Here is a 25,486-nt window from a genome sequence, read left to right on the forward strand (position 1 = left end):
CCCACTGCCAGCCCAACTCCTCTCAACAGATCAAGCCACATAATTGTCACACATTCAGAGGACCTAGTTTGGTCCTATTCAGGTCCCCCAGCTATCAGACCATAGTCCCTGAGCTACTACCAGCTGCTGCTGCTGCTGCTGCTGCTTCTTCTTCTTCTTCTTCTTCTTCTTCTTCTTCTTCTTCTTCTTCTTCTTCTTTTCTGAATTTTGGAGTTTAAACTCACTAGCTTTTTAAAGGTATTTTGAGAGAATAATTTTAACTCAGTTGTAACTTATCTATAGCACTCATGAGCCACAGACAAAAGTCTCCTGGGGAATTTAAGGTTCACAAGGGTGGACTTTACTGGACTGGTATAAGATGGATGTTTTTTGGTTTTTGTTGTTTTAACTCAGAAATGTCTAGCCATAAACAGCCCCTACACAATGCTTCTATACCCATTACTTAGTGCCCATCAGGAGGTGCCAGTTGACTCCACAGTGTCGAAGTAACATAGTGAGATAACACTGGTGCAGGGACAGACTGTAAAAGGAGCCCGTTTCTATGTGTATTCTCTCAGTCATTCCTGGATTGGTCGATATCAAAATCCAATTTCACTAGGATTAGCTGTGGGTTGCTCAGAGCTATTCATTGAATTAGGAACGATTACAGCAGAGGGAGCCCCCACTGTTCTTTATTAAGGTCTTTGTGGAAACACTAAGTGATCTTTAGGAGATTAAAGTGCCGGTGGTGTTTTCTTAACATTTATAACCTATGCCAATGCCTGGGGAGTTTGTTTATTAGGAAAAATTCTTCAGCCAATAGTCTGCCTCCTGATATGGTTATGCCACAGTGGGCCAGCACAGAACCTGGCATGGTGGGTCTTAATGTAAGTGTTCAGAACTTCTGCCAAGTGCTTCAGAGAAACCCAACTCTTGGAGTAAGGGGTCTCCAATTCAGAGGGCCTGTGAGTCTTTCTGTGTGATTAGAAGGCTGGTTCTCAGAACTGTATATGTCCATGGTCCATAGAAACTAAGAACAAAACTAAAATGAGTGTTGTTGACACCTTTCATGATTGATGTGGGCTTACAAAGTGGGGCTTAACCATCACTATCTCACTTGGAAAAGTCCACCACAGGTGGATAATTACCATTTTATTCATTTTCACACTAAAGTGTGGAATGGTGATGACCTTTCTAGAAACTGACAAAAGACACCTCCCAACCTTGGCAAAGGGGACAAGCATATAATGGCAGGTGACAAGCCTGGGCTGGTGAAGGTAAGGTTGCTGTCTCTTCTTTGTTCAGACTACAGCATTCTCCTTTCTTTTGACCCTTGTTGGTGGCTAGCTCTTTTGAGAGTCTTCAAACGCCCAGAGATAATACTAAAAATAAGTCATTCCTGGAAAATAGCCACTAGTTGAATGTACTCTTCTGATTTTGTGTTTAGAAGGAAACTGTCATAGGTTGAATGGCAGCTTCCAAATATATGTCCATGGTATAACCTCTGTCAACGGTGAATAGCTGAGGCCTTGTTTGAAGGTCTTTGCGGATATAATGAAATTAATGACCTCAAGTCGGTCTTCCTTAAAATGGGCTCTAAATTTAATGACTACTTTTTGTAAGAAGAGAAAGCTGGAGTAAACTTGAGTAAGGCACACAGGGAAGATGACCATGTGAAGATTCAGGCAGATCAGGGTCACAAAGCCCCAAACCAAGAGATGCCCAGGCACAGAAGCTGGAAGAGGCAAATAAAGAAGGAGGTTGGTCCTGTAGAAAGCTTGGTTTTAGATGTTCATCCTTATTATTATGTTATAGACTGTCTAACAGTTTCAAGCCACAAAACTTGTGATAATCTGACTGGAGATTAAATCCAGGGATTGTGTTGGGCAGCCTCCAGATGCTGTGAGAGACAGCTTATTCAGCAAGAAGGTGTATCTTTCTTTGCTTTTGGTTTCAGAGCTTTTAGCCTGTGGTTATCAGAGTGCAGAGTATTGCAGAGATGTGTAGAGGATTGATGTTCACTCTATGATAGCAGGATACAAAAAAAAAAGGAGAGCAAGTCCAATCCCTGTAGTGACCTCACTTCCTTCCATGATGTGTCAGCTTTTTCAGGTGCTGCCCACTCCCAAAGTCAAGGGTTATTCACCAAACCATATTGAACACATGTAGGTGACATACCAGATCTAACCCCAAGAGGATAGAAAGGCACAGATTTGTTCCAGGAATATTTTCCTTGAAAATTCCAAGAGATACACATAGGAAAAGCCCACTTTGACATAAAAGGAATGAGTATTCTCTTTATAAAAGATGGGGATTCCTTGCTCTGAGATTACTGCCCCCATATTTTGTCCCTGTCCTAAGCCTGTAGGCCATGGAACATCATTGTCCTTGTAAAGATGAGCAAACTGTAGGCATAGAGATATTAGTTGGCCAGTGCTCATTTAGCAGTTGGTGGCAGTGGGATTGCACACTGGACAGAGTGATTCCTTAACCCTGGTTGAAACACAATGGTCACCTTGGACACAGTCACACTCAGCTTGAAATGGTCTTTTTGGTTGTCCTTTCTCACCCTGTAGACTTTGACATCCCCCCTGACTCCTTCTCACAAACATATAAAAGTTCAAAACAATTGGATTTACTTTTTTTGCATATTTTCAGTAAAAATCATTTCTTCCAAAGGTACCCTACATAATAATTTATGGATATTTGTTTAAATGTGTACAAAACGATTAATCGAGCGTTGTATGTTTTCATCAAAGGAAACACCACAAAGATTTCTCCAAAGTCCTGTTTGACTAGAGATGATTAATTTTAATTTTTACATGAGCAGCATAATGCTATTAATCATTTAATATGTTTAATCATAATCTCTGTAATTCCTAATTAGGTTTATTAAACTGAGCCATTCAGCAAATGTGCACAAATCCAAGTCTAAGTCCCTTTCTTGGGAGGAAGAGAAAGTCATTTTAATTTTTTATTCACAGAGTAATTTCTAATAGGGTGGGGAAAATGGGCTGGAAACTTGGGGTCTTGGCTATGGCTTATGCCAACTTTGGATCTTGTGGTAGGATGCTGAAACCTCTTACTCTTTGGCAAAGCAGCAATATCATGATTTAAAAATAGTTTCTTTTTCATTGATGTGGAAACCCAACATACCCTCATAAAACAAAGAAAAAAAAAAAACAGTGTGTGGGTCTCAGCATTACAGAATGATTGTGTGTGTGTGTGTGTGTGTGTGTGTGTGTGTGTGTGTGTGTACATGTGACATGGTATGCATGTGGAGGTCAGAGGACAGCTTCAGATGTTAGCTCTTGTCTTCCTCCTTGTTTGAGATGGCCTCTCATAGTTGCTGTGTTTACAGGACAACTGCCCACTGCCTATGAGCTGCCAGGAATCCTCCTATACCCACGTCCTATTTCACTATAAGAATCCTAAGATTATAGACACATACCACTAGTCCAGTTTTATGTGGGTCTTGAGGTGGCAAACTCAAACCCTCCCTTGTGCTTGGACAGCAAGCACTTCTCCCAGTGAACCTCCTCCCTAGCTTACATGGCTATTCACTACCTAGTACCTGAAGCTGACAAATGTGATATTCACTCACTTATTTATTATTCATTTATTAGTTGTACACTAATTTTCATGCTTTCAGTCTGTCACTGCACCAGCCAATCACATAATAGGCATTTAATATTCATGTAGCGTGATGGGCACAACTTACTCCCATCATTCTCTTTAAGTGTCTTCTAACAGTCACTTGCTTTTCTGTACATGACTCTTTTAGGTCTACAACTTTTACCTACCTCTGAAGTCTTTCCTTTTGGTCCTCCTCCATGTATTCAGTCTGGCTCCAGTTAGCATCTCCAGGATGAAGGGCTTTCCCTCACATCTTTCTATAGTGGCACATATTTTACACTATCTTGGCACAGTCTGGCCCCTACATCTCTCCTAATACCTCTCTCTATTAAGCCAGAGTTGGTGTGTTTTGGGACCTCCAGTGGCAAGCCTGACTTGAGGTTAGTCAGCCCTCACCCCCATAAATAACCAACTGCATTATAATTGGTTTTGGGTTTTCACCTCTTTCTAGATCATCTACCTCTTCACACTTGAGGCAAAATAATACAGTTCCAGGGTCACATTGCACTTGAAAGTTGACAAAGCCATCTGGTAGTGCTTCTGATACCAAATCAATTTGGATGGATGGTGAACAAGGCACCAGCAGGTCTTGACTTCAACATGTAATTCATAGTGTGTACAGAAGGAGGATGCAAATAAAATATCCTAGTACACAGGAGAGATGTTGAGAAAATTTCTAATTATGCACCTATTCTTTAGGTGTTTCTTTTACATTTCACTTTGTAAGATTGTCTCCTCTAAGTCTCTATTATTTTACACTGATAGTTTTGTCCTAGTTATATGTTTCTAAATTGCTTACAAATAGATAAAAAATGATTCTTTACTCACTAATTTCAGTTCTGGCAATGACTCTACAATAGTAGTTTCAAAGAAGTGTATCTTATGTGGATAGTGTCTACTGCCACCCATAGGCAAAATATGCTAATTGCAGAGAAAGTACAGAAAAAGAGTGTCCATCAATGGCAGCAGCTAATGTGACTTTTCCCTTAGTTCTTGCCTCTATTGTAGATAACAGAGTAATAACCGATTCCTAACTTATTCCTGTGTGGAGGAGAAAAGAAGGAAATAATGGGCTATGATAATACCCTTACATTATCTACACCAACATAACCCAGCAGGGCTTTTTGTACAGATGGGAATATTCGTTTCTGCCTTTTCCAACACGGGCACTACCTACATGTGGCTATTGAGTATTTCAAATGTAACAAATGCAAACAGACCTATTTACTTAAAATTTAAATGTTCTCTTGGGGTCCATGGTAGTAGACAACACAGATTCATACAATCAAAAAACTAAGTTAACACCCAAGAAATTCTTGAGTCAATCATTTGCTTCTCTGGATGAATGGCAAATCACCCAAGCCTTTGCAATTTTTTGATATTTATTAATATTTTACCTACACAGCCTCAGTACTTATATATGAATAGCATAAGAATTCAAGCAGCATTAAGGGATGCATTTTCTTATCTCTAATAATCTTTACTCCATTTCTGATGAGGCTCCCATGACTTACCCTGAGTCCCCAGCCCTTCCTAGTTTCTGTTTCCTTTATTTTTCCCACAGTGTTCCTATTTCCTTCTTCCCAACTATACATTTATTTATGAATGGTTGTCTTATGCCTTCCCACTGCGAGAGTTACAGCACATGAAGCCAAGGAGTTTTGACTGCTTTGCCTAATATGGAATCTCAGACCCCTGGTTGGGAACTCAGTGGATATTCAAAGCATAATTTTGCAATTAAATATAAAAAAAAACAAAAAACCAAGAAGCTTTGTCTGACACTCTCCTGCCAGTAGGGAACGCAGGGAGAAAATTAGGACAGAGTACTTACAGCTACTTTGTTTTCCTCTTGTTCCTTTAGCAGACAGATGATGCAGCACCGACTGATGGCCAGCCCCAGACACAACCTTCTGAAAACACAGAAAACAAGTCCCAGCCCAAGAGGCTGCATGTGTCCAACATCCCCTTCCGGTTCCGGGATCCAGACCTCCGACAAATGTTTGGTGTAAGTACTACCTTTGTCCTCAGTTTCCTTCCTTTTGGGAGTTCCAGCAACTCATCATTCTAAGATGGAATGTTCTTGAGGGATGAAGTCATTTTAGCCTCTGATACCTGCATCTATAGTAGCTAGAATCTCTTAGGGCTGGCAGGATACATTTACTTGCTTTAGTTGTGTACATAGGGTTTCTTCTTTGCCACTTGGTCATCTTCTAATAAACAACTTAAAAGGCAAGTGGAAAAGAGACTCCTCTATTAACCACTGATGATAAGGTCTATCGATAATCACAAATCCATAAATTTCATACTATAACTGAAACAAATGTTGAAGCCCTTGCCTACTTACCTAAAAGAATGACCTATGAGTGACTTGATCCCCATTTTCCCCAGGTACTGTGCACTGCAGCTGCAGTGAATGGCTAGTTCTACATAAAGATTAGTCTTCAAAATCAGCCACCACAACCATCAAAACACTACCAGCTTCTAAATCTGATTTGATTATTGCAGTGTACAGTTTCCTGGATGGAGGTTCAGGGACATCTACCATGCTGCCAAGGGTGGCAAAGGGCAGCCTGTCAAGGTGCCATAGTAAAGCAGAACCAGCCAGAAGCCACCACTCACCCGGAGGAAAGAAATGATGGCTTCACTTTCTCACAGGTCACCATGACCCTGATTATTTCTCAGGAAGATGTTTGAACAATCCAGGGAAGGGAAGAACTTACTATTTATTTGGTCTCAGCTATGCCACAGGACACAGCTTTGATGAGACTCAGATCATGTTTTGTGTTCTGAAATGTAGTTACTCTGTGTATTCGTGACATCCCAGGAGTAATAGCAAGCAAGCATCTGTGCATTTGGCCCTAGAACTACATCCTTAACATTTGACTCAGGACAAAGGTGGGCTGCTTGGAGACTCCTCTAAGAGTTTGTGGAGAGCTGCAAATATCACAACAGCGGTTAGAAGAGGCCAGGTCAGATGTCTCATTATGAGCACAGCTCTCCTTATTCTCTGCATGAAGATGCTGCCCTGCTTCATTACTCAGGGTTTCCATGATTTGGGGGGAGAGCTTGGACCTTTTATTTCTTTAACACACACGATGCTTATCAAGTATGCATGTGACACAAAAGCAGAGCAGGCATCCTAATATTTTAGATACCCAGGCTTGAATCCTGACATTTCAGAGGAAAAGGTCAACTTTTGCACTTTTATCGTTCTCTCATTTGGTAATAACCTTGAGTTAAGCCCTCTAACTCTTGCAGAACGGAGATACCCTCAGGCACTCTCAGGTCAAAGATGACTTTGAAAAGTGCAGAGCATTCGAAGTTAGAGTCAAGGTTAAGTGTGTGCAAGGCAGTGGGACCCAGCTTGACTGATGGGTAGCTGGAGGAGTTATATTCTCTTTGCCATGTCAAGCCAGGGGATGTCTTGCTATTTGGTCTGTCTTTGCTCATCAAGTGTCACTGTGATGTTGGCTTTGAACTGGATTCTCTTAATGACCATTCTTAAAATCTTTCATGGTGACATGCAAGGCAACCAATCCCAGTTTCTCACCCTTAAGGGCCTATTTTCTTCCATGGACTTTTTGATTATCTTGAACTTTACCTGAGGCTACAGGGCTAAGTCAGAGTCAAAATACTCACAGCTGGAAGTCACACTGATGAGATGATGTGTATGTTAGTACCTGAATCTCTGTCTGTTAGGGTTAGGGCAGATGACCTAGAGAAAGAGTTTGTCCTGTGTCATGCTATCTGGTAGTAAACCCAGATCAAACTTTGTTTCAGAAAGATTGATTTTGTTTTTTCTTTTGAATCAAAATTTTCATGCAGCTAGCTAACAAGATGTTGATTTGATATGATGATAGATATGCCCTTAGCATCTGTCAGTTAAGGGAATGCAGGATACATTCATGAACACTGAAATTAATTTTACTTATCACAAACAACATCTGTGTCTATGTTAAAGAGTATGTGTGGATTTTGTGTGGTGTGGATTTCAGCTATAAAAATTATTGGACCATATGGACTCATGGACCACTTGCAGTAACTTGGGAGTCCTCTTTGGTTTTTACAACTGCTATTTTAAAGAAATGGAATTTTCCTAAGATGAACACTCGTGTCACAAAGCCGTTATATTATATGATACATTTAGCAGCATGAATCATACTGGGAGGCATCTGGAACTTTCTGCTTAGCTCCCCATGGCAAAGTTTTGGGGATTCAGCACAGTTTCCTCTTTCAGATCTTAGTTACTGTAAGCAACCATGTTTTAGTCTCAGTTAGCTACTGTTCCAAGCCCTTGGCCATGAAACAGTGTCTTTCTTTTCTTTGCTCGCTTCTCTCTTCTGGCACCTTGCTTGGGCATGAGGTTAAATGAGGACAGTTACAGAGAAAAACACAATGATCTTTGTACCTCCTGCCTCCTTTAACTATTGTTCAAACAAGGCACAGAAATTTCAATGTCAAAAACATAAGAAGGCACAAAGTACCCTCCTTTTCCAAATTACTTAGAACTTGGCAGATTGCAACTTCTCCAAGTGCAGAGACTGTCCCCATCCATGTTTTACACAGCCATCACTTGCCTAATGGTTCCAATAGGTATCTCATGTTTTATTTTAATTTGTGCTTTGTACCTTTCCAGAGAGACAGACATCATAGTTACCTCTCTTCATTGTGTATTTCCTATTCTCCACTTTCATCTTTGTCAGGGGCACTTCCTCCAAAACTGGCATTAACTTGTGCTTCACATTACCTTTCTGTGTGCTCTGTCTTTTAAGATGGTGTATTTATTCCCTGGATGAAAAGTGCATGTTACAATATACAAAGCGGTAGCTAGAGTCCTTTGAAATCCTCCATGGCTCTGTGAGTGAATGGGGATAGGGTGGTCATTAGGAACACTTACTCCAGATGTTTTCATAGGAGAACTGAAAAGTTATTGCTCTCAGTCCTGGCTATGTGCCTCATGAGGTCTGCTGGGGGCACTGTGAACAGCACTTAAGCTCACATCCCATCACATTTTAAGTTTCATTTTGTTCTGTTTTATTTTGTTGGTTTTCAAAACAAGCTCTCACCAAGCATCCAAAAACTGGCTTATAACTTGCTGGCCCCAAAATCTCAATCTACGTGCCTCACCTTCCAATATTGTGGGGATGCAAGCATGTAACAACTTATTTGAATTTCTTCTTGCCTTTATTTAGAGAGTGTTCAATAAATGTAATTTATTTATTGTGTCTGGCAAGTAATCAGGGAATTTACTGCCTTGATTTAGGAGGAGGCTGTGTCATTATTTACTGCCAAAATTATAAGTGTGGCTTACAGATAGTCACAATTAGAGACATCAGTATTGTCATATCAAAGTTCTACTCTTGAATTCTTGATATCATAAAATACTTCTGTGGATTATAACCAAATTAGTAACAATGTGTTGCTCTTGAATGAAAAATACTTACTATAAGTTATTATTTAAAATTTAAATATCTCTGGGTTTGAGATGATGGTAGACTATAATATACTCAGACCCCTGGTACAACACATGACACAATAAAATTGTTTTATTTTAAAAACAGTGTCATCATTTGGCAGTCTATAGTTTGTAGCATGCTCTTGATGTCACAGTCTCTTGGTTTTGTTATCAAAATCAAGATGTTCCAGGAGCTGGAGAGATGACTCAGTCATGAAGTGATTGGAATACAGACACATAAACCAGCATTCATCCATATTACTCATGCAAAATAAAACAAATCGAGAAGGGGTGGCCCATGCTTAAAATCTGAGCATAGGAAAGGTGATGTAAAGAGGCCTAGGCTTGCTGGCCAGCAAGCCTAGACCACTTGGTAAGCTCCAAGTCATTGAGAGACCTTGTCTCAAAAACAAAATGATTTTGCTTGAGGATGGATACCTGAAGGTGTTGTCTAGGCTCCACACACATGCCTGTGCTCATGCATGGGCACCTGCACAAACACACACATCTGTACACACACTGAAACACACATGTACATAACATAGACACACAATAAATAAAGACACACTGGATAGGAATGGGATCAATTCACATCTATCTTTAGTCATAAAAACAAAATGCACCACTGTTTACCTGTGAAAAAGACACTTGGATGACACTTTTGGTGAATACAGTGCAGATGAACTTCCTTGAACCTTTCATGTTAATACAATACTCTATAAAACAGGGCATTAGGAATAGTGAAGGCATTCTGAGATATCACAGTGCCTACTCTTTCTATACTGGAACTGCCTTAAGAACTCCAGAAAATATCACACCTATTCGTTGTCCATTGCCAAATGGTCAGCCTTGAAAACATACAAACAGGTGGCATTATAGGGACTGAAAGGGGCTATATTTAGAAATATATCAGGGTTGTGGTGGCACACACCTTTAATCCCAGTACTCAAGAGGTAGAGGCAGGCAGATTTCTGTGAGTTTGAGTCCAGCCTGGTGTACAAAGCAAGTTCCAGGACAGCTAAGGGATGTTACACAAAGAAACCCTGTCTCAAAAAACCAAATATCAAATATATATATTTGATATATATATATGTGTGTGTGTGTGTGTGTGTGTACATATATACATATATATGTATAGACATATTCATTAATTCATGTAATAAAAGTTAGTAAAAGAAGAGCGGGAGCATGAATTTGAAGAGTGGGGAAGGGTATATAACATGTTTAGAAGAAGGAGATAGAAAGGAAAAATGTAATTAAATTATAATCCCAAAAGTAAAAGAAAAGTTTTAAAGCAAAGCACCAGCATGAAGCCTGCCTTTAGTCTTGTGTACACACTGAACTAACCCTTACTTTCAAGTTTTATGCTGTAGCTGCTGAACATCCTTCACAATTTTTCTGGGAAATGTTATTTGATCTGAGGATATCTAAAACTGCTCAGTACATATTTACCCAAGCACACCCATAGAGGCTTCTGGATTTTGGTCTTGATACAGCCATTGAAGTACCTCGTGTGGGTCCAAAACGCTGCTCAATGCTCATGAACATTGTCGTTGAACAAACAAATGCTAGTTATGTCTGCAAACGAGTCGTGTCTGTTTAAACTGAAGATGTGCCAGCTGTGTTGCCATCATTAGTACAAAACTTCTCAATTAAACTGTTGATACTATAAATATAGTGCACAACTGTCTCAGAAAATGGGCTTGCTTCAGCATCCTTCTTATGGCTCGTTTCACTGGCTTCCAGAACTATCCACTCTGTGCCACCTGCCAAGGAAGCAAACATTGGAGATCATTCCAGGGCATATGGTATCATTGTTTCATTTAGGGAATGACACATGCTAAGATGGCTTTCTGATCAGTTTGTCTCATCCAGTTCCTATTTTAAGGGAAGTGTTTTGTGTTGACTGCTTAGGAAGTGTTCCATGGGTGACATTTGCTTCATGGTGTCAGAAGATGTCTTTTTCAGCCTTCACTTTCCATAAATATATGTGCTTCTAGGCTCTGGTGCCTGAAATAAATATAAAAGCATCTGTGGGAATAGAATACTCTGCAGCAGTTGCTCTTGTCAAGTGCTTACATGGTGGTGGATTCTTTACTATGGATCTTGGTTCACCTCTGAATGGCCAATTCTTCACTCGTCACATTGGAAAGTTTTCTTTGTCTGTTTTTAATGAGATTTTTCTCTGTCCTGAAAACTGGCACAACAAATGCTCTAAAGGGCTAGCAAGATGATTCAGGAAATTAGATACATGCTGCCAAGCTTACACACTATATCCAACCTCTAGTCCTCTGACCTCCACATTATGCCTTGGCACATGCATGCACACATACAGACACACACACTCACACAACAAACAAATAAATACATAAATATGAAAATTTTAAATAATTTTCCTGAGTGCTAGCAAACATTTCTTACCACTGATTCTCCAGTTTTTTGCAATTCACAGACCTGCTGTGCAAGTTGGTCAGGGAAACTGTTTAGCTTCTTGGAATTGTTATTCTTTGTCCCCTTTTAATCTAGTCTGACCCCCATCCCAAAGCTGCTATCTTTTGTTGTAGAGCATTATTTAACACTCCCATCCTGGGATGAAAGAACAAAACAGACTCCCCTAGATAACAAGGCTGCAATAAATACCCAGAATGCACAGGCAGGCACCACATAATAAGAAAGCACCAAATGAAAACAAAAAGATCCTGTAGTATAGTTCTTCACAGTTGGTGGCTTCTGGTGAGAATCTTGGAGGGGGGCGCTCAGTTATCTTTCAGAGGATGGAGCCCAGGACAACATAAATTGCCCTTGATGTATTCTTTTTGTTTTGTTGTTGTTTGGGGTGGGGGCACAAAGGCGGGAGAGTAAACCTGGGAAGAATGGGAAGCAAGTATGACTCACAAAATAATCAATGGGGAAATGTGTTGGGGAAAAATAAAGCAAAGGAAGGAAGGAAGGAAATATAATCTGCAGGAATGCATTTCATTGGTTTTTGTTTCTTTGTTCAGTCATTAAAATGGGTGTTTGCCTTCCATTGTGTATTGAGGCAACATCCCCATCTTATTCTTACCTGGGCCAGGCTGTCTGCTTTACAACAGCCCCTTCCAACACCATTCTGGGGACCAAACTATATTCTTTAAACACTTGCTCCATTTTCTATGACATCTGGGAAGCACAAGAACCTTAAGATAAAGAGGATTCTGGGTTATCAGATGCTCAGGCTTTCAGGCTTTCCAGTCAAGAATTGCTTGATGGGCAATACTCACTAAGACTGCCAAATTTAATATTTTATCACTAGCACATAAAGACATAGTCATATGTATCTTACCTTACATCCTAAATATTATGTGGGACATATTTCTTATATGTAATATAAAATTACAGGTCACAAGTATTACTTAGCCATAAAGTTTGAAATTTAAATGTCAATGGTCATCTGCCTCCCCCCCCCTTTTTTTTTTTTTTTTTTTTTTTTGCCTGTCTAGATATTTGATAACTGAAACTTTGTTTCTGGACTTTTTATAGAGCCAGCTCATTTTATACAGTCAGTTTATTCAAGAGTGCAGAGTATATCTGGGCATCATCCTGGACCCATCCCGGCTCTGCAGATGTCTGGGTTATGATGCATCTGGGACACGGGGTCTCTCTTTTGTGTTTACACTTTTCTCAAATGGTCTGGTTGCTCCTGGTTTTACTGTGAGCTCAGAGCTACACATTCGACATCAAATTCTAGTTAGGTATTTTATTATCAAAATCTCAGCTCCCCAGGGTATTTATCCCAGTAGCTGGTGGAAATGTTGTATAGGTAATGACTAGCCATTTATAATCTCTGCTGCTCAGTGCCTGGGAAAGCACACACATACACACACATACACACACACACACACAGAGAGAGAGAGAGAGAGAGAGAGAGAGAGAGAGAGAGAGAGAGAGAGAGAGAGAAATAACCTCATTGTTAATACTTTGTCCTGGGCCATGATAGTGTACCTCACCTTTTAGAAAAAGATAAATTGAAGATAATAAATATGCTGGCATTTTCTCATTTTAAGAATTGTCACTTAGTAACTGAACAAGGTAAAAATGTGTACTTTTAACTCAGGGAAGGCTCTCTGACTTGAGGATTAATTAGTGGTATATGTTGTATAATTTATCTGGTATCTCTGTTTGCTCATGAGATATTTCTGTTTCTTTGCAGCAATTTGGTAAAATATTAGATGTTGAAATTATTTTTAATGAGCGAGGCTCGAAGGTAAGCAACTTGATTCAGTTTGTTATTTCTTAGTTCATTTTGACATGTCTACTGGGGTTAGGGGAAATAACTGCACTATTTGAGTCAGTACCCTGGGAAATGCACTTTGGTGGGAATTACTTTAGAGACCACCTCCCATTTCCTTAATGTTGGGAAATGCATTGGGTTCCATTTAAAATGTGTAGGAGTTAAATTTTAATTGCTGGTTTAAATATACAGAGAGATATAATTATATATCTTAAGTTTCCAGAGGAAAATTACCCATGCTTAAAAAATAATGATGTTGCTACATTTTTTTGTTTTTCAGTGATAATTATGTTCTTTATATTAAAAAGTGAGTTGATAGTCTCATGAGCAGGTAAATATGTGATTACTATGTATTAATAAAGTGCAGTTCTTTTCCTGGGATGCAGAGGAGAAAATTCTCATATATACACCAACCTTTTGAATATACCTTTAAAACATTAGTATGTTATAGATTCTCCTTTTGTAGTGTGATATTGCATTGAGTTTATTTTCTTACCAGGAAACCAATGTTTAAATCACTTTTTCCTAAAGCTGACAAGTATTCATGGAAGGCTCTAAGAGAAGTCTCCAGTAGCTACATGTCTTCCATTTTCGTCCATTCTTAGCTTCTGAGAGTGGATATTGGGAATATTGCTATCAGATACAAAGAGATGCTGGCTGGGATTAATAATGACCCTCCTATGGGCAACACAGGATAATAGGTATCCAGCAGGCCCCTAAATGTCACTGTTCTGTAGTGTGTCACATGGCACAGTAACCACATTATGAAGCAAACCTTATGATTTACTGTTTCTTACAGCATCTGCCCTCTGCCTACTCCATCCTAGGTAGATTTACAGTGTTGACAGAATAAAGAAAATAAAGTTCCAGGACTTGTGTTATATACAAAATGATACTGTAATCTGCCAGATGGGTGGAAAGTCAATCAATTGTAAGTTTTCAGTTCAGCTCATTGAGGAACCTGGTTATTCTTTGTCAACTTTAGCTATTTCCCAGTCATTCTTATAGTCTGACCTCTGAACTGGGGTTAAGGGAATAAGTTAGCTATTTCTTGTATGGAATCCATTGAAGCAAGTATTTTTTTTTATAGCTGTGGAGCAAGGTACACTAAGAGAAAGAGATACTCAAGGCTAAACCGTCTTGCTTGAGCCTGATGGATTCCTGGCAAAACTGGTGAAGATGAGGTAGAATGTGTCCCAATCCTGGTTCTGAGTCTCTTTTTCATCATAGCACTGCCTGTGGGCTCACCCCCACCCCACCCCCAGCCATCCTTGTTGTCTGTGGCTTGTTTAAATTTCTACTTAATTTACATTTTGTTTAGTAAGATGTTTGTCAGTTGGAGAAAGCTGTTTCATTCCTTTCTAAGAGATGTTTGGGGACACTGAACAGTATTGTTGGCTATTTTCAAAGAAAAATAGTGAGCTATTTTAGGTCTTTTCCCATCATCTCCTTGATTAGCCTGACCCTGGTGGCTTCAGAGAAAAGGTTATTTCCATTTCAGCATCTGCAGCGTGGACTTCATTGGACTGTTTTTGCTTTCCTTTGCTCTATTTTCTCTTAGATTAGGAAACATCCACACTGGCTGTTTCTGGGTGGGAACACTCTGCCTCCAGGTGTGGGTGCTGGGTGGTGCCATGTCACTGGGATGTCCCTGAGACAGTCTTGCTGGAGTAACATCTTGTTCAAGGATAGTTGTCATATTTGGCATCTTTTGAGGGAAACGGCCTTATTTAGAAGGCATTTCCATCCTTGCCCTCAAGAAATGGAACCATTGTTAGGAGCTCATTTCTACCAGTTCTTGTCTCAATTGGCCAGGAAACTAGTGGCCCCAAAGGACCAGGAACTCTCCTATTGGTCCTTTATTCTCCATAGGACACTTCCTGAGGCAGGTGACTCAAAGTTGTGTGAGGACGACTCTACACACATGTGTGTAGGCCCATCCATGCTCACACTGGAAGTATCTGTAGTGTTTTGTATATAGATGGATACTATAGGAAAGGTGCATCTTCAAAAAGAATGACAGAATTGGTCATCTGAACCAGACTGCATGCAGGAATAATAAATTACACAATTCAGTTTTTCTTTTAGGAGATTAATAAATCATTCTTTTGCTTTTGAAATGCTTTGTTTCTGAGAACACAGACAACACAGACTTAGCTATTCTCTATCACACCTAAGAAATATACAACTTGGTCTTTGATTTCATATATATATGTATAGACCCATATGTATCAACTGACTAATTTCTCTTCAGGTGAATGATTCTTGAGTAAGACAGACAGGCTTCTAGCCCTTAGCTTTTCTTGAATATCAGGAAAGACCAGTCATAAACAACTGTCATAAAATACCCTGCATTTTGCCATGACACAAGGGGCTGTTGAAATTCTAAGCATGTAGTTAGAGTCAAGGACACTTTTTGAGAGCAGGAACTAAACTGAGAGTGAAAAAGGAGAGGAGGGAGGTAAGGAAAGAGGGAAAGAAGAAGGAAAGGAAGGAAGAAGGAAGGAAAAGAAAGAAGGAAGAAAGGTAATGAGGAAAGAAGGGAAAAGATAATACCTTACAAAGAGAAGGGGCTGCATTTGCAAAAGTCACTGGAGAGACGTGAAATGTGAGACTCTTAGTCATCAGAAAAATTAATTTCTATGGCCCTTACAACTAAATATGTGTTCTCTGCATTGGGACAGGAGAACTTGAATTATCATATTGAATAGAGTGTGTTCATTCTACCTTATAGATAGCTCTGAAATCTTGATTTAAAATATAAAACAAGGTGTCTACATGAGTGTCCCAAAGAAAATCCACTGTCTAAAACCCCAGAACCAGGAAGGGGAAGTGAGCAGGTTACAGAAGTGTGAATTTATGATTCTCTGAAAGGCTTTGAGATCAGCAAGCTCTAGGACTCCATGTTAGTTCACCAAGTCCTTCATGCCCATCTATGCGGAACAGACACTCCCCCAAGAAGCCTTCTCTCAGCTCTGACCACCTGGTCTGTCCAGATAGACCTGAGAAGTCTCTCAGTGGAAGGACACTGACCACAATCTGAACTCCACCCCACTGCCTTTCCTCTCTCCCTCCCTTCATCTTTCCTTCTTTCTCCTGTCTGCCCTTTCTTCATTTCCCTGTATTTTCTTTCACTCTCTTTTCCTTCTATCTCTTCCTTGTTTCATTTGTTCTTTTTTAATCGTGCAGTAACTAGCAATCAAACTTAAGACATATTGAACAAGCATCCTATCATGGAACTTCATCCCAAGGTCTTTTTTATTTTTTGTCTGAGACAGGGACTTAGGCAAATCTTGAACTTGTGATCTCCTGCGCCAGTCTCGTACCTATCTGGGATGACAAGCTTACATTGCTATGCCTGGCTCTGCATAGCCTGTTTTCTTTATTACACCACATCATCATTTCATTTTGCCCTTAACTCTTCAAAACATTCCAAGACAAAAACAAAAAATTCATCTTTTAAAAGATGGCATAGTGCCAATACAAGCAAACACCACACCTTGGCTCCTACTTTCTGTGACAACAGGACACAGGACTTTAGAAGTAGAACACCAGACAACTGACAGGGCCAGGAGACCACTTCTCCAGTCCCAATGGCAGTTTCCACATGGGACTTCTTATCATTTTCTGACCTCAGCAAGCTGTATTTTGGACTGAATGGGAGATAGACTTATCCAAGGCTGCAGGATGTTTAGGGGATCTTTCTAGGACAAGCTCAACTTTGCAGCTAATCTTCACAAGTCTCCACAAGCCATTCAACACCTTTCCTTTCTCAGTCCGGGTGCATTTTCTAGAATGGCACAGGTGCTTCCACTCCATCTTCAGCTCTTCTTCATGTGTACAGCATGCATCTGAGCCAGGGGTTTTGCCCTGTGTTCAGTTGTGATGTATAGAACAAGTTTCCTTGGACAGTGTTTGCAGCTGTGTTCTTTGCAGTACTGTGGAGATAGAGATGTCTGGTGTCAATAAAAATGACAGCACCCTTCCCTCCCTCCACAAGGCAGAAACTAGATTACCGTTTCTTGCCTGATGAGAGATTATAAATCCCTTGTTTCTCTTAATGATACCTAAGTGGCTGACTTGTGTGCTTATGGTCTTAGGCCTTCAGGAGAGAAAGAACGTAGCTGACATGCCTTGGGCACATGATCTCTATTGTGCTCCCTACAGTTGTGCACAAAATAAGAGAGTCCTAAACTCACACTGCCCCAAGAATGACATTTTCAAAGCAGTGATATAAAGTTCTACTTATTCTAGCACATGAAACCTTCTCTCTATGGATGTGGAATAAAGAGAGAAATCAGGGAAATCCAGCTATGGGGTCATGTAGGTAGTCTTGTGAGGCAAAAGGATGTCTAGTCTCCACTCAGGGTTTTTGATGTGGCAAATACAAAGTGAGGGCCAGGAATCAAAATATGCAACATGCTTCTGTTCTATGCTGATGGATTTGGGAACCATTAGCCAAGAGATAGAGTTGTCAAATGAAGCAACCCCTCCCCTTAAATTCTCTTCTTTGCCATCAAAGAACAATTTTGTTCCTTTGTCACCATAACTAGAATATTACTAACAAGTATTTTTGAGTACTCATATTAGGTAGACAACATGTGGAGTATGTTACTTTATATTAATTGGATCACTCAGTCATATCCTACTTATGAGTTCTTGCTCTGAGAAAAGCAATGCAAAGCCATTCAGTCAAAGTAAATACATCTGAACGTTTTCTGTGTGTGACACTGACAAACATCCATCTCCCAGCACCTGAGACAAGCCTAGTTTTATAGAGTCTCCTCATAGACCCCAGTACAGGACTGTTGGCCAATATCAGACAGCTATTACCACTCTAAAGTGTAATTATTGCACATTTTATTTGTAAAGCCGAATGTCATGCATGAGGGTCAAGCAACTGTCTTGACTGTGTGTAAGGTTTATTCCGTGCAAATTGATAGTTCCCACACAGTGCAAAATTGCTCCAAACTTACACCAGTGTGAACCCAAAATACCCATATTATTCCAAAGGTTGGTGTATATATTTCTAGACAAAATGTACAAGTAGATTTAAGGATTTTAGGAATAGTATGTTAGATTTTCTATACTCATCATAGAAACAGTGTCAGTGAAGAATGAAGATGGAATTTATTAATAAGGAATACTGGGGTTGATGTTAGAAGCTGAAATATTAAAAGCAAAAACTACTTGTGATGAAAAAAAAAAGACTGTATTTGATGTTTATCAGTCAAAGAGGATAGATTCAGCCTGGTACATAGATTCTCCCATCCAAAAATGTTTATACTTTGGTACCTGTTGATACAGAAAGTGAATGCCAGCATGGTGCCCTAGAACTTTGTTTCTTGGCTAATAACATAACATAAAAGGTCAAATTCCAAAGCCTTTTATTATTTGGGGAATTGGGAGGGCAAAATACAATTGTCGAATGGTACTTGCTTATCTACATTGCTAACCAACAAAAGTTTGTTTCTATTCATTTCATGTGATTTTTCTTTTGTTTATTAGAACCACAAGTTCAAAATTTATTATAAGAAAAGGTCTTTCCTTTTTTAGGCTTGTTACTTTTATTTTTGAGAAGCAAAGGCTGTACAGTTGAGAGAATCGAATAACCTTAAAATTGCATGAAGAAGAACTGTTCTTAAATCCACGCAGCATGACTCCGTAGGCAATGTGACAGGGCTTGAGCATTCACTGTTGAATTCCCGTGCACACGTTTTATTTTGTTTGATTTTTTAATTTGCATGTCAAGAACTGGTTCCCTTTCTTTTTCCTCGTTATTTCATTTATTCTCTGTGAAGACACTGTACATTTATTTTGATCTCATTTTCTCTTTGTTTGATTTCTTTTCTTCCATAGTGATGTTTAGAAAGGTATTTTTTGTTTGTTGATTGGTTTGGTTTTCGTTTCCATATCCATCTTTGAATTCTTTAGGGTTCCAGCTAATGGGTGACAGGAAAAAAAAATCTTGTTCACATTTGTTGCTTAACGACTGCACATCGTAGTGTTCTTATAATTTCTCTAATTTGCATGTTACAGAACTGAAGCCAGGACAAGAAGTAGCAATGAAAGCCAGAGAACTTTACCAAGTGGTCGTTGACTGAAATAATAATATGCATGTTGTTCTCCTTCTCCCTCCTGCATGCAGGGATTTGGTTTCGTAACTTTCGAAAATAGTGCGGATGCGGACAGGGCGAGGGAGAAATTGCACGGTACCGTGGTAGAGGGCCGTAAAATCGAGGTGCATGTCCAAAATATTTTCCTTTTCCTCTTTTTTTTTTTTTTCTTTTTTATAAATGTCTGCTTCACGCTCATTTGTCCTTCCAGGTGCATCATTGGTGTCTCGTGTGTGACCCTATTCCCTTCTCATTGTTTATATATATTTATATATATATATATATTTATATATAAAAAGGAAAACTGGCCTTACCTTTTGTTAAATTTTACTTTACATGATTCTTCATATTACTGCTGGAGAGTAGATGGCGACAGTGAGGTGAAAGGAAGGTTTAGTATGAAAGGTTCTTCTATTCGTTTGTTTTAGCTTACTTTCCATGTTTTATGAACAATGGGTGCAATAGGTTCCAAAGAGGACACAGTATTCAAACAAAACCAAATATCTATCAAGTTTTGTTTTGTTTTGTTTTGTCTCGTTTTTTTAGTCCACTTTAGGGTTGAAGAGGGATCCACAGTGGTTTGCAAATTAGATCAAATTTCAAAGGCAATGACATTCAAAATACTAAAACAGAAAAAGTGAAAGGGACTTGCCGTCAAAAACAAAAAACCCAGCTTCAATTTCTGCATTCTCTGATTAGACATCGAATAGGCAATCAGGACTTCCCACTTAAGTCATGGCCCCTGTCAATTGGAAATGTACACCCCCGCGTTCTGACATTCAGCACCTGCCCTTTGTACCACTGGGTTCCTCTTCAACACAATCAAAGGGTCATATTTGTTAAAACGTGAAAAGAAAAGAATTACCAGTTAAAAATGCTTTAGTCTTTGGAGTAAGATGTCGCATATTTTGCCTTTTTATTTTCCCCCCTCGACGGTAACGCTTAGGCCCCTCACCAAACCCTCAGTAACCATGGTAACTGTATACAAACCCATGCTGGCGATGGTGGTGAATGGTAAGTGATGAAGTCCATCTGCCGCTTCACGTATTTAGTGCTGATATATCTCTATACATATCTCTCTACCACGTGGATTTTTTTGACTTGTTGTATTAAGTTTTCTTGATGCTCTATTTTTTTGGGTCTTTGGTACGCCTGTAATTGAGTGTACGTTATAAGCTAGCCTGGGAGGCTCTGACTGGACTGAGTTATGACCAGTGCACATCTTACTCAGATTGTTAACTCCATATTGTGTTACACAATGCACCCTCTCTTTTATCCTTTTGTTAGCTGTGACCTTAAAGCTTGAATGATTCGTTAATTCTTGCAATGTAAAAGGCTCTTGTTCCAAGTGTTGAATGCTAGATGTTGCTTCCCTATGGTTTCCCTTCCCAAAGTGTTGCACACGGCTTAAACTTGTCTGTCCCTTTCTTTGACATTGATGTTCCCTGTACTTTGTCTCCTCCCTCTTCTCCACTGCATGCCCCTTTCATATTAACTCTATTTTCTGTTTAAAAACCTATCTCTTGTTTCTGTGTTACCATGGAGCACACGCATGCTTTTAAATCTTCAATTATGCAGTATCTTTTAATTTGCTTTTACTGTCTCTTTATTAAACTTTTAAATGAGATGACATTGCTTTATTGAATTGATTCATAAGTTAAATTGGTTATGAAGTAAATGTAATTATAAAAATGTATGATTTTGGGTTATGCACCTATTGCCATTTGTAAATTAAAATGCATTTCAGTTTTTGTTTAAGTTTTTGTTTCTTGGTTTTGATTTCGATAAGTAATCACAGTCATAATGCATGCAACTAATTGAATCATGGGCTGGCCTTGGCATCCAAACTTACTTGAGTTTTCTATGTGTGTAGGTTAATAATGCAACAGCACGTGTAATGACTAATAAAAAGACTGTCAACCCCTACACCAATGGTAAGTAGATACCTGCCTACCACAAGACATCTTTGCCTACAAGTCCACAGTGTTCTTTAACCAGGGAATCTGTTTCTTTTTCATTTTATTCTTTGAAAGTTTTATACATTACATCTTATCACTCCCAACTCCCCGTGACTTCTAAGGAATCCACATCATATCTCCCATCCAACTTCATATCTTATTGATTTATTTTAGCCCACTGTTCCCAACTAGTGTTTCATGGGGAGATGCCCTGGAGTCAAATTCCTAATGAAAAGTGACCCTGTCAGGCCCAGCAGCCACATACTACCAACAACTCCTCAGCTAGGGGTAAGGGAGGAGTCTCCCTTCCACACATATTGGAATTGTTTTTAACTGTGCAGGGCTTGGGCGAGTAACTACAGCTGAGGAGAGTTCATGTGTACCATATGCCACAGTGGCCCTACCTGGCCACCATTTCATTGCTGACCGGCTACAGTGAACAGCCTAGAGATGATTTTTCACATCAAAGAAGCTATAGTTCTCCAGTTCAACCATCCCGTTTCTCTAGAGCAGCAGTTGACCCTCACTGGGGTCACATAGCAGATACCTTGCATGGCAGATCTTTAATTAACTATTCGGTCATGATTGGCATCATTCAGTTTTTTGAAATTCTAGCAAATTAAGGAGAGAATAAAAGTTTTGTTTGTTTATATTTCAAAGCCATATATACTTAATAATTTGCCATTCCTAGAAGTGTAGTTACAAACTTTGGTTCTGGCTTTCAGACTTCTAGCTTGTTAAAGTATTGTGATGGCTGAGCTCTGTGGGAAAGGAGCTGTCTGAGTGAGTTATTCTCTCTTAGGCACATATTCCTGAGCACCATGGGGCCAGGAGAGTCTATGGAGGTCTACTGCAGACTCCTTTAAGACAAAAAAAATTCTGTGACTTCCAGGAGCATTTCCCAGGACTTATTATTAAAATGTGACTGGCATGCAGCTGTGGATGTAGCTCAGTGGTAAGGTGCTTACATAGCATGCATGAGCCTCTGGGTTCAATCCTCACCATCACCAGAAAAAGAGGCTTCCCATTTATATGAAGAGTTATTAACTATGTTCGCACAACTTGATTCAGTGTTCCTCAAAATAAGCAGCTATTAAGGCATAGGAAGGGAGAATTCTGTTTTTTACTTTAATTAGAAAGATGACTCAGCAGGCAATAGCTCTGAATTCAGATCCCATCATACACATGATAGATAGCCAGATGTGGCTAACACCTGCCTGTCTGGACATCTCTGTGGGACTGGAGGCAGAAGATTACTGCAGCTGGCTGGCCATAAGCTCAACCATAGCTTCAATGAGAGACTCTGTCTTGGAAAGGAAAATGCCACAGAACAATTGACCAGGACACCTCTGGCCTCCTAACCTGTACATTTGTATATACATACAACACTCATGTACATGCATACATACATAATACATACATACACACATATTAAGTACATACAAAATAAGTAAGTGAAAGTGATCCAGTAAAGTAAAGTATAAGAACTTGATAGAATATTACACCCATGAAAATGAACCATGTCAAAGGTAATCCTGGGATTGTGATGAGAAAAAAAAGTGTGGATAATTAAACCCTTGTCCACACTCTGATTTCAGCTGATGGCAGTAATTCTTCCAAAATGGTAATGTTATGTCTGATATCAAGACAAAAAGGTGTTTTTTTCTTTGATTTATGGGTTTTTAAAAATAATATAATTTTATTACATACAATAAGAAAAAGTATAGAATTTCTATTTTTAAAGTTTTAATTATGTGTTAAACATAGAGTTATTTTAAAACAGAAATCAACCAAAGAGGAAGCAAAGTGAAAAGTGTTTTGGCTAGCACCCTTGCCAGCCTGCCTTCTCCCTCTCTAGGAAGAAGTCACTGTTATAGACTGTGGTCTACAGTTCTCTTTGCAGTATGGTATTTACAGTATAATCTACATATCTCTGACACAAATAACACTATGACATGCATAGCTTTTAATCACTCTGATGAATCAATGTGGACATCTTTAGATGCTGATTCATAGAGCTGGACTAATTCTCTCTCATGGCTATATAGCATTCCCCAGGTTCATTCAGATCTTCAGTGTTCACTGACATTTCATTATTTGTATACTTTTGCAAACACATTAGTTTTTCTACTATTTTTCTGCTAGTGGCAACCAATTTGACTATGTTTGTGTGTTCTTACCTTGAAACATAATGCTCTTAAACAGATATATACCCTCAATGTAATATGAAAAGGACAGAATAATTTATTCTGTTTTCCCAGCCTCAGAAACCAGGGAAATGCCCTTGAACTGGATACACAGTTGTAGGTGTGCTCAAATGCTCATGAAGGTGTGAAAGTGTAGTGTGAAAGAAAAACAAATGAACAAAAAAGGAAACTTGTAGGAGGACTTAGTGGTAAAGTGCTTATGAATGAGAACTGGGGTCCAGATTCCAAGCACCCACAGAACTGTCAAGTAGATATGGCTGTTTGACTGCAGTGTCCACATTTGAGAGATGGTGAGTTGAGGTCATTCTTGGAGCAAGCTACAGCACTAGATGGACTAGGGGAATGTAACATAGAGCTGCAGTGAGAGACCTTCCTTATTAAAGAAAGTGTAGAGGAGTAGAGGAAAACACAAACACAGTGGCATCACCTTCTGGCCTCCATATAAACCTTTCCACACCCATGTCCACATACATACAAACACACATGCATATTCCATGTGTACTATACATAAACTTACATATGAATACAAAGCAAAAAAAGTCAAATGTAATTCCATAAGCCATGGAATATATATATACATATTTATTCTGAAGGAAGACTTACTGATCAATTCCATATCTAAGGATGAAAAACCATTTCCTATAGGAATTTGAAGCATAATTCCAAGCCCATTCAAAATACTGGTATTACTGTAACACTACGTGTTATATATATTATATGAGACATTTCAAAGGCTGTGCACCAAAATGGAGGCCTGGAGAGATGGCATCATCATCCTGTTCTGAAGAGACAGAAGCAGAGCATAGAAAGAGTGAATGGAGCCTTTTCATTTATGTATGAATTGTCACTGCTGTAACTAGAATTTTGTACAATAATATACAGTCCTCAATTGGGAAAATAAAGGCTCTTGAATCTTGAGGATGGTGTGGTTTTGTATTAGGAAAGTTCTGCATCACTGGGTCAAGTTACCATTCATAAAGAGGAAGGTTCACTTTAGCCATAATTTCAAAGGGTCCCTGCCATTGCCCATGGTCATGTGAATTGTGAGACAGAGCATCACAAGGGTCAGAAGTGGGGCAAACAGGAAGCTGAGAGGTGGACTTGATCCAAGGACTGTGAATAACCTTCACAGCCATGTTACCCGAGGCCAACTTCTAAAAGAGCCTGCATCTTCTACCTTTCACCTCCTCTCTCAAATGCCATCATGTATTGGAAGTTAACAAGCTATGTCTCATCCAATCACTTCCCAAGCATTGTCCAGTACCTGATAACCAGGTCCTTTATACATAAGCCTCTGAGGAGCATTTCTTTTTAAACCATCACAGATAATTTGTCAATACCCATGAGGCCATGTTGGAATAAGAAAGTAATCAACTTGAGGTTTACTTCTTAGGTGCATGGCTTATAAACCATAGAAATAATACATTTTTCTAAAACTATAAGCTATCCAACTTTGAAGCCCAAGAATAGTAATAAAACCTTAGTTGCCAATGTCATATTCTTGAGTTCCTTTAGCCATACATCCAGCTGCAATTTCAACAGCTTCAGGCTCTCCAGTGATGCCTAAGATGGCTTATAATGCAATGAAAAACATGTGGGAGGGTGTGAAGGAGGATCTGCTGCAGAAGATTGTGGCTAATAATCGGTGTGGAGGAAATAGGAGTCATGCCCATGGCTTTCTAATATAGATATGATAAAAGACAATAGAAGGAGATATGGAAGTTTTGCAAATTCCACCTGTCAGAAATCTCAGAAGAGGTGTAATTAGACTTTCTCTGTTTCTATCAAAAGTATGCCTGTGGGAGCAGGTAGTAGAAGAAATGCTGTACTCATTGGGTAGCAAAGATTGGATCCATGTTACAAAT

The 25,486-nt window shown here is 39.3% G+C and overlaps 1 protein-coding gene across 21 annotated transcripts in view; it reads left to right on the forward strand.

Annotated features, from left to right (window-relative positions):
• The window catches only part of Rbfox1 (RNA binding fox-1 homolog 1), a 1,049,790-nt gene that overhangs the window by 923,695 nt on the left and 100,609 nt on the right, over positions 1-25,486 (forward strand). For 19 of the 21 annotated variants that reach the window (XM_051181375.1, XM_051181367.1, XM_051181376.1 and 16 more), the window contains 4 exons: positions 5,477-5,620; positions 13,260-13,313; positions 19,489-19,581; positions 21,330-21,390. In XM_051181375.1, coding sequence (XP_051037332.1) covers positions 5,477-5,620; positions 13,260-13,313; positions 19,489-19,581; positions 21,330-21,390 — 352 coding nt within the window. The remainder of the gene's footprint in view (positions 1-5,476; positions 5,621-13,259; positions 13,314-19,488; positions 19,582-21,329; positions 21,391-25,486) is intronic. The other 2 variants (XM_051181369.1, XM_051181389.1) reach the window with 1 other exon arrangement.

The sequence above is a fragment of the Phodopus roborovskii genome, unplaced genomic scaffold (assembly GCF_943737965.1).
Source record: "Phodopus roborovskii unplaced genomic scaffold, PHOROB, whole genome shotgun sequence".
Taxonomy (NCBI): Eukaryota; Metazoa; Chordata; class Mammalia; order Rodentia; family Cricetidae; genus Phodopus; species Phodopus roborovskii.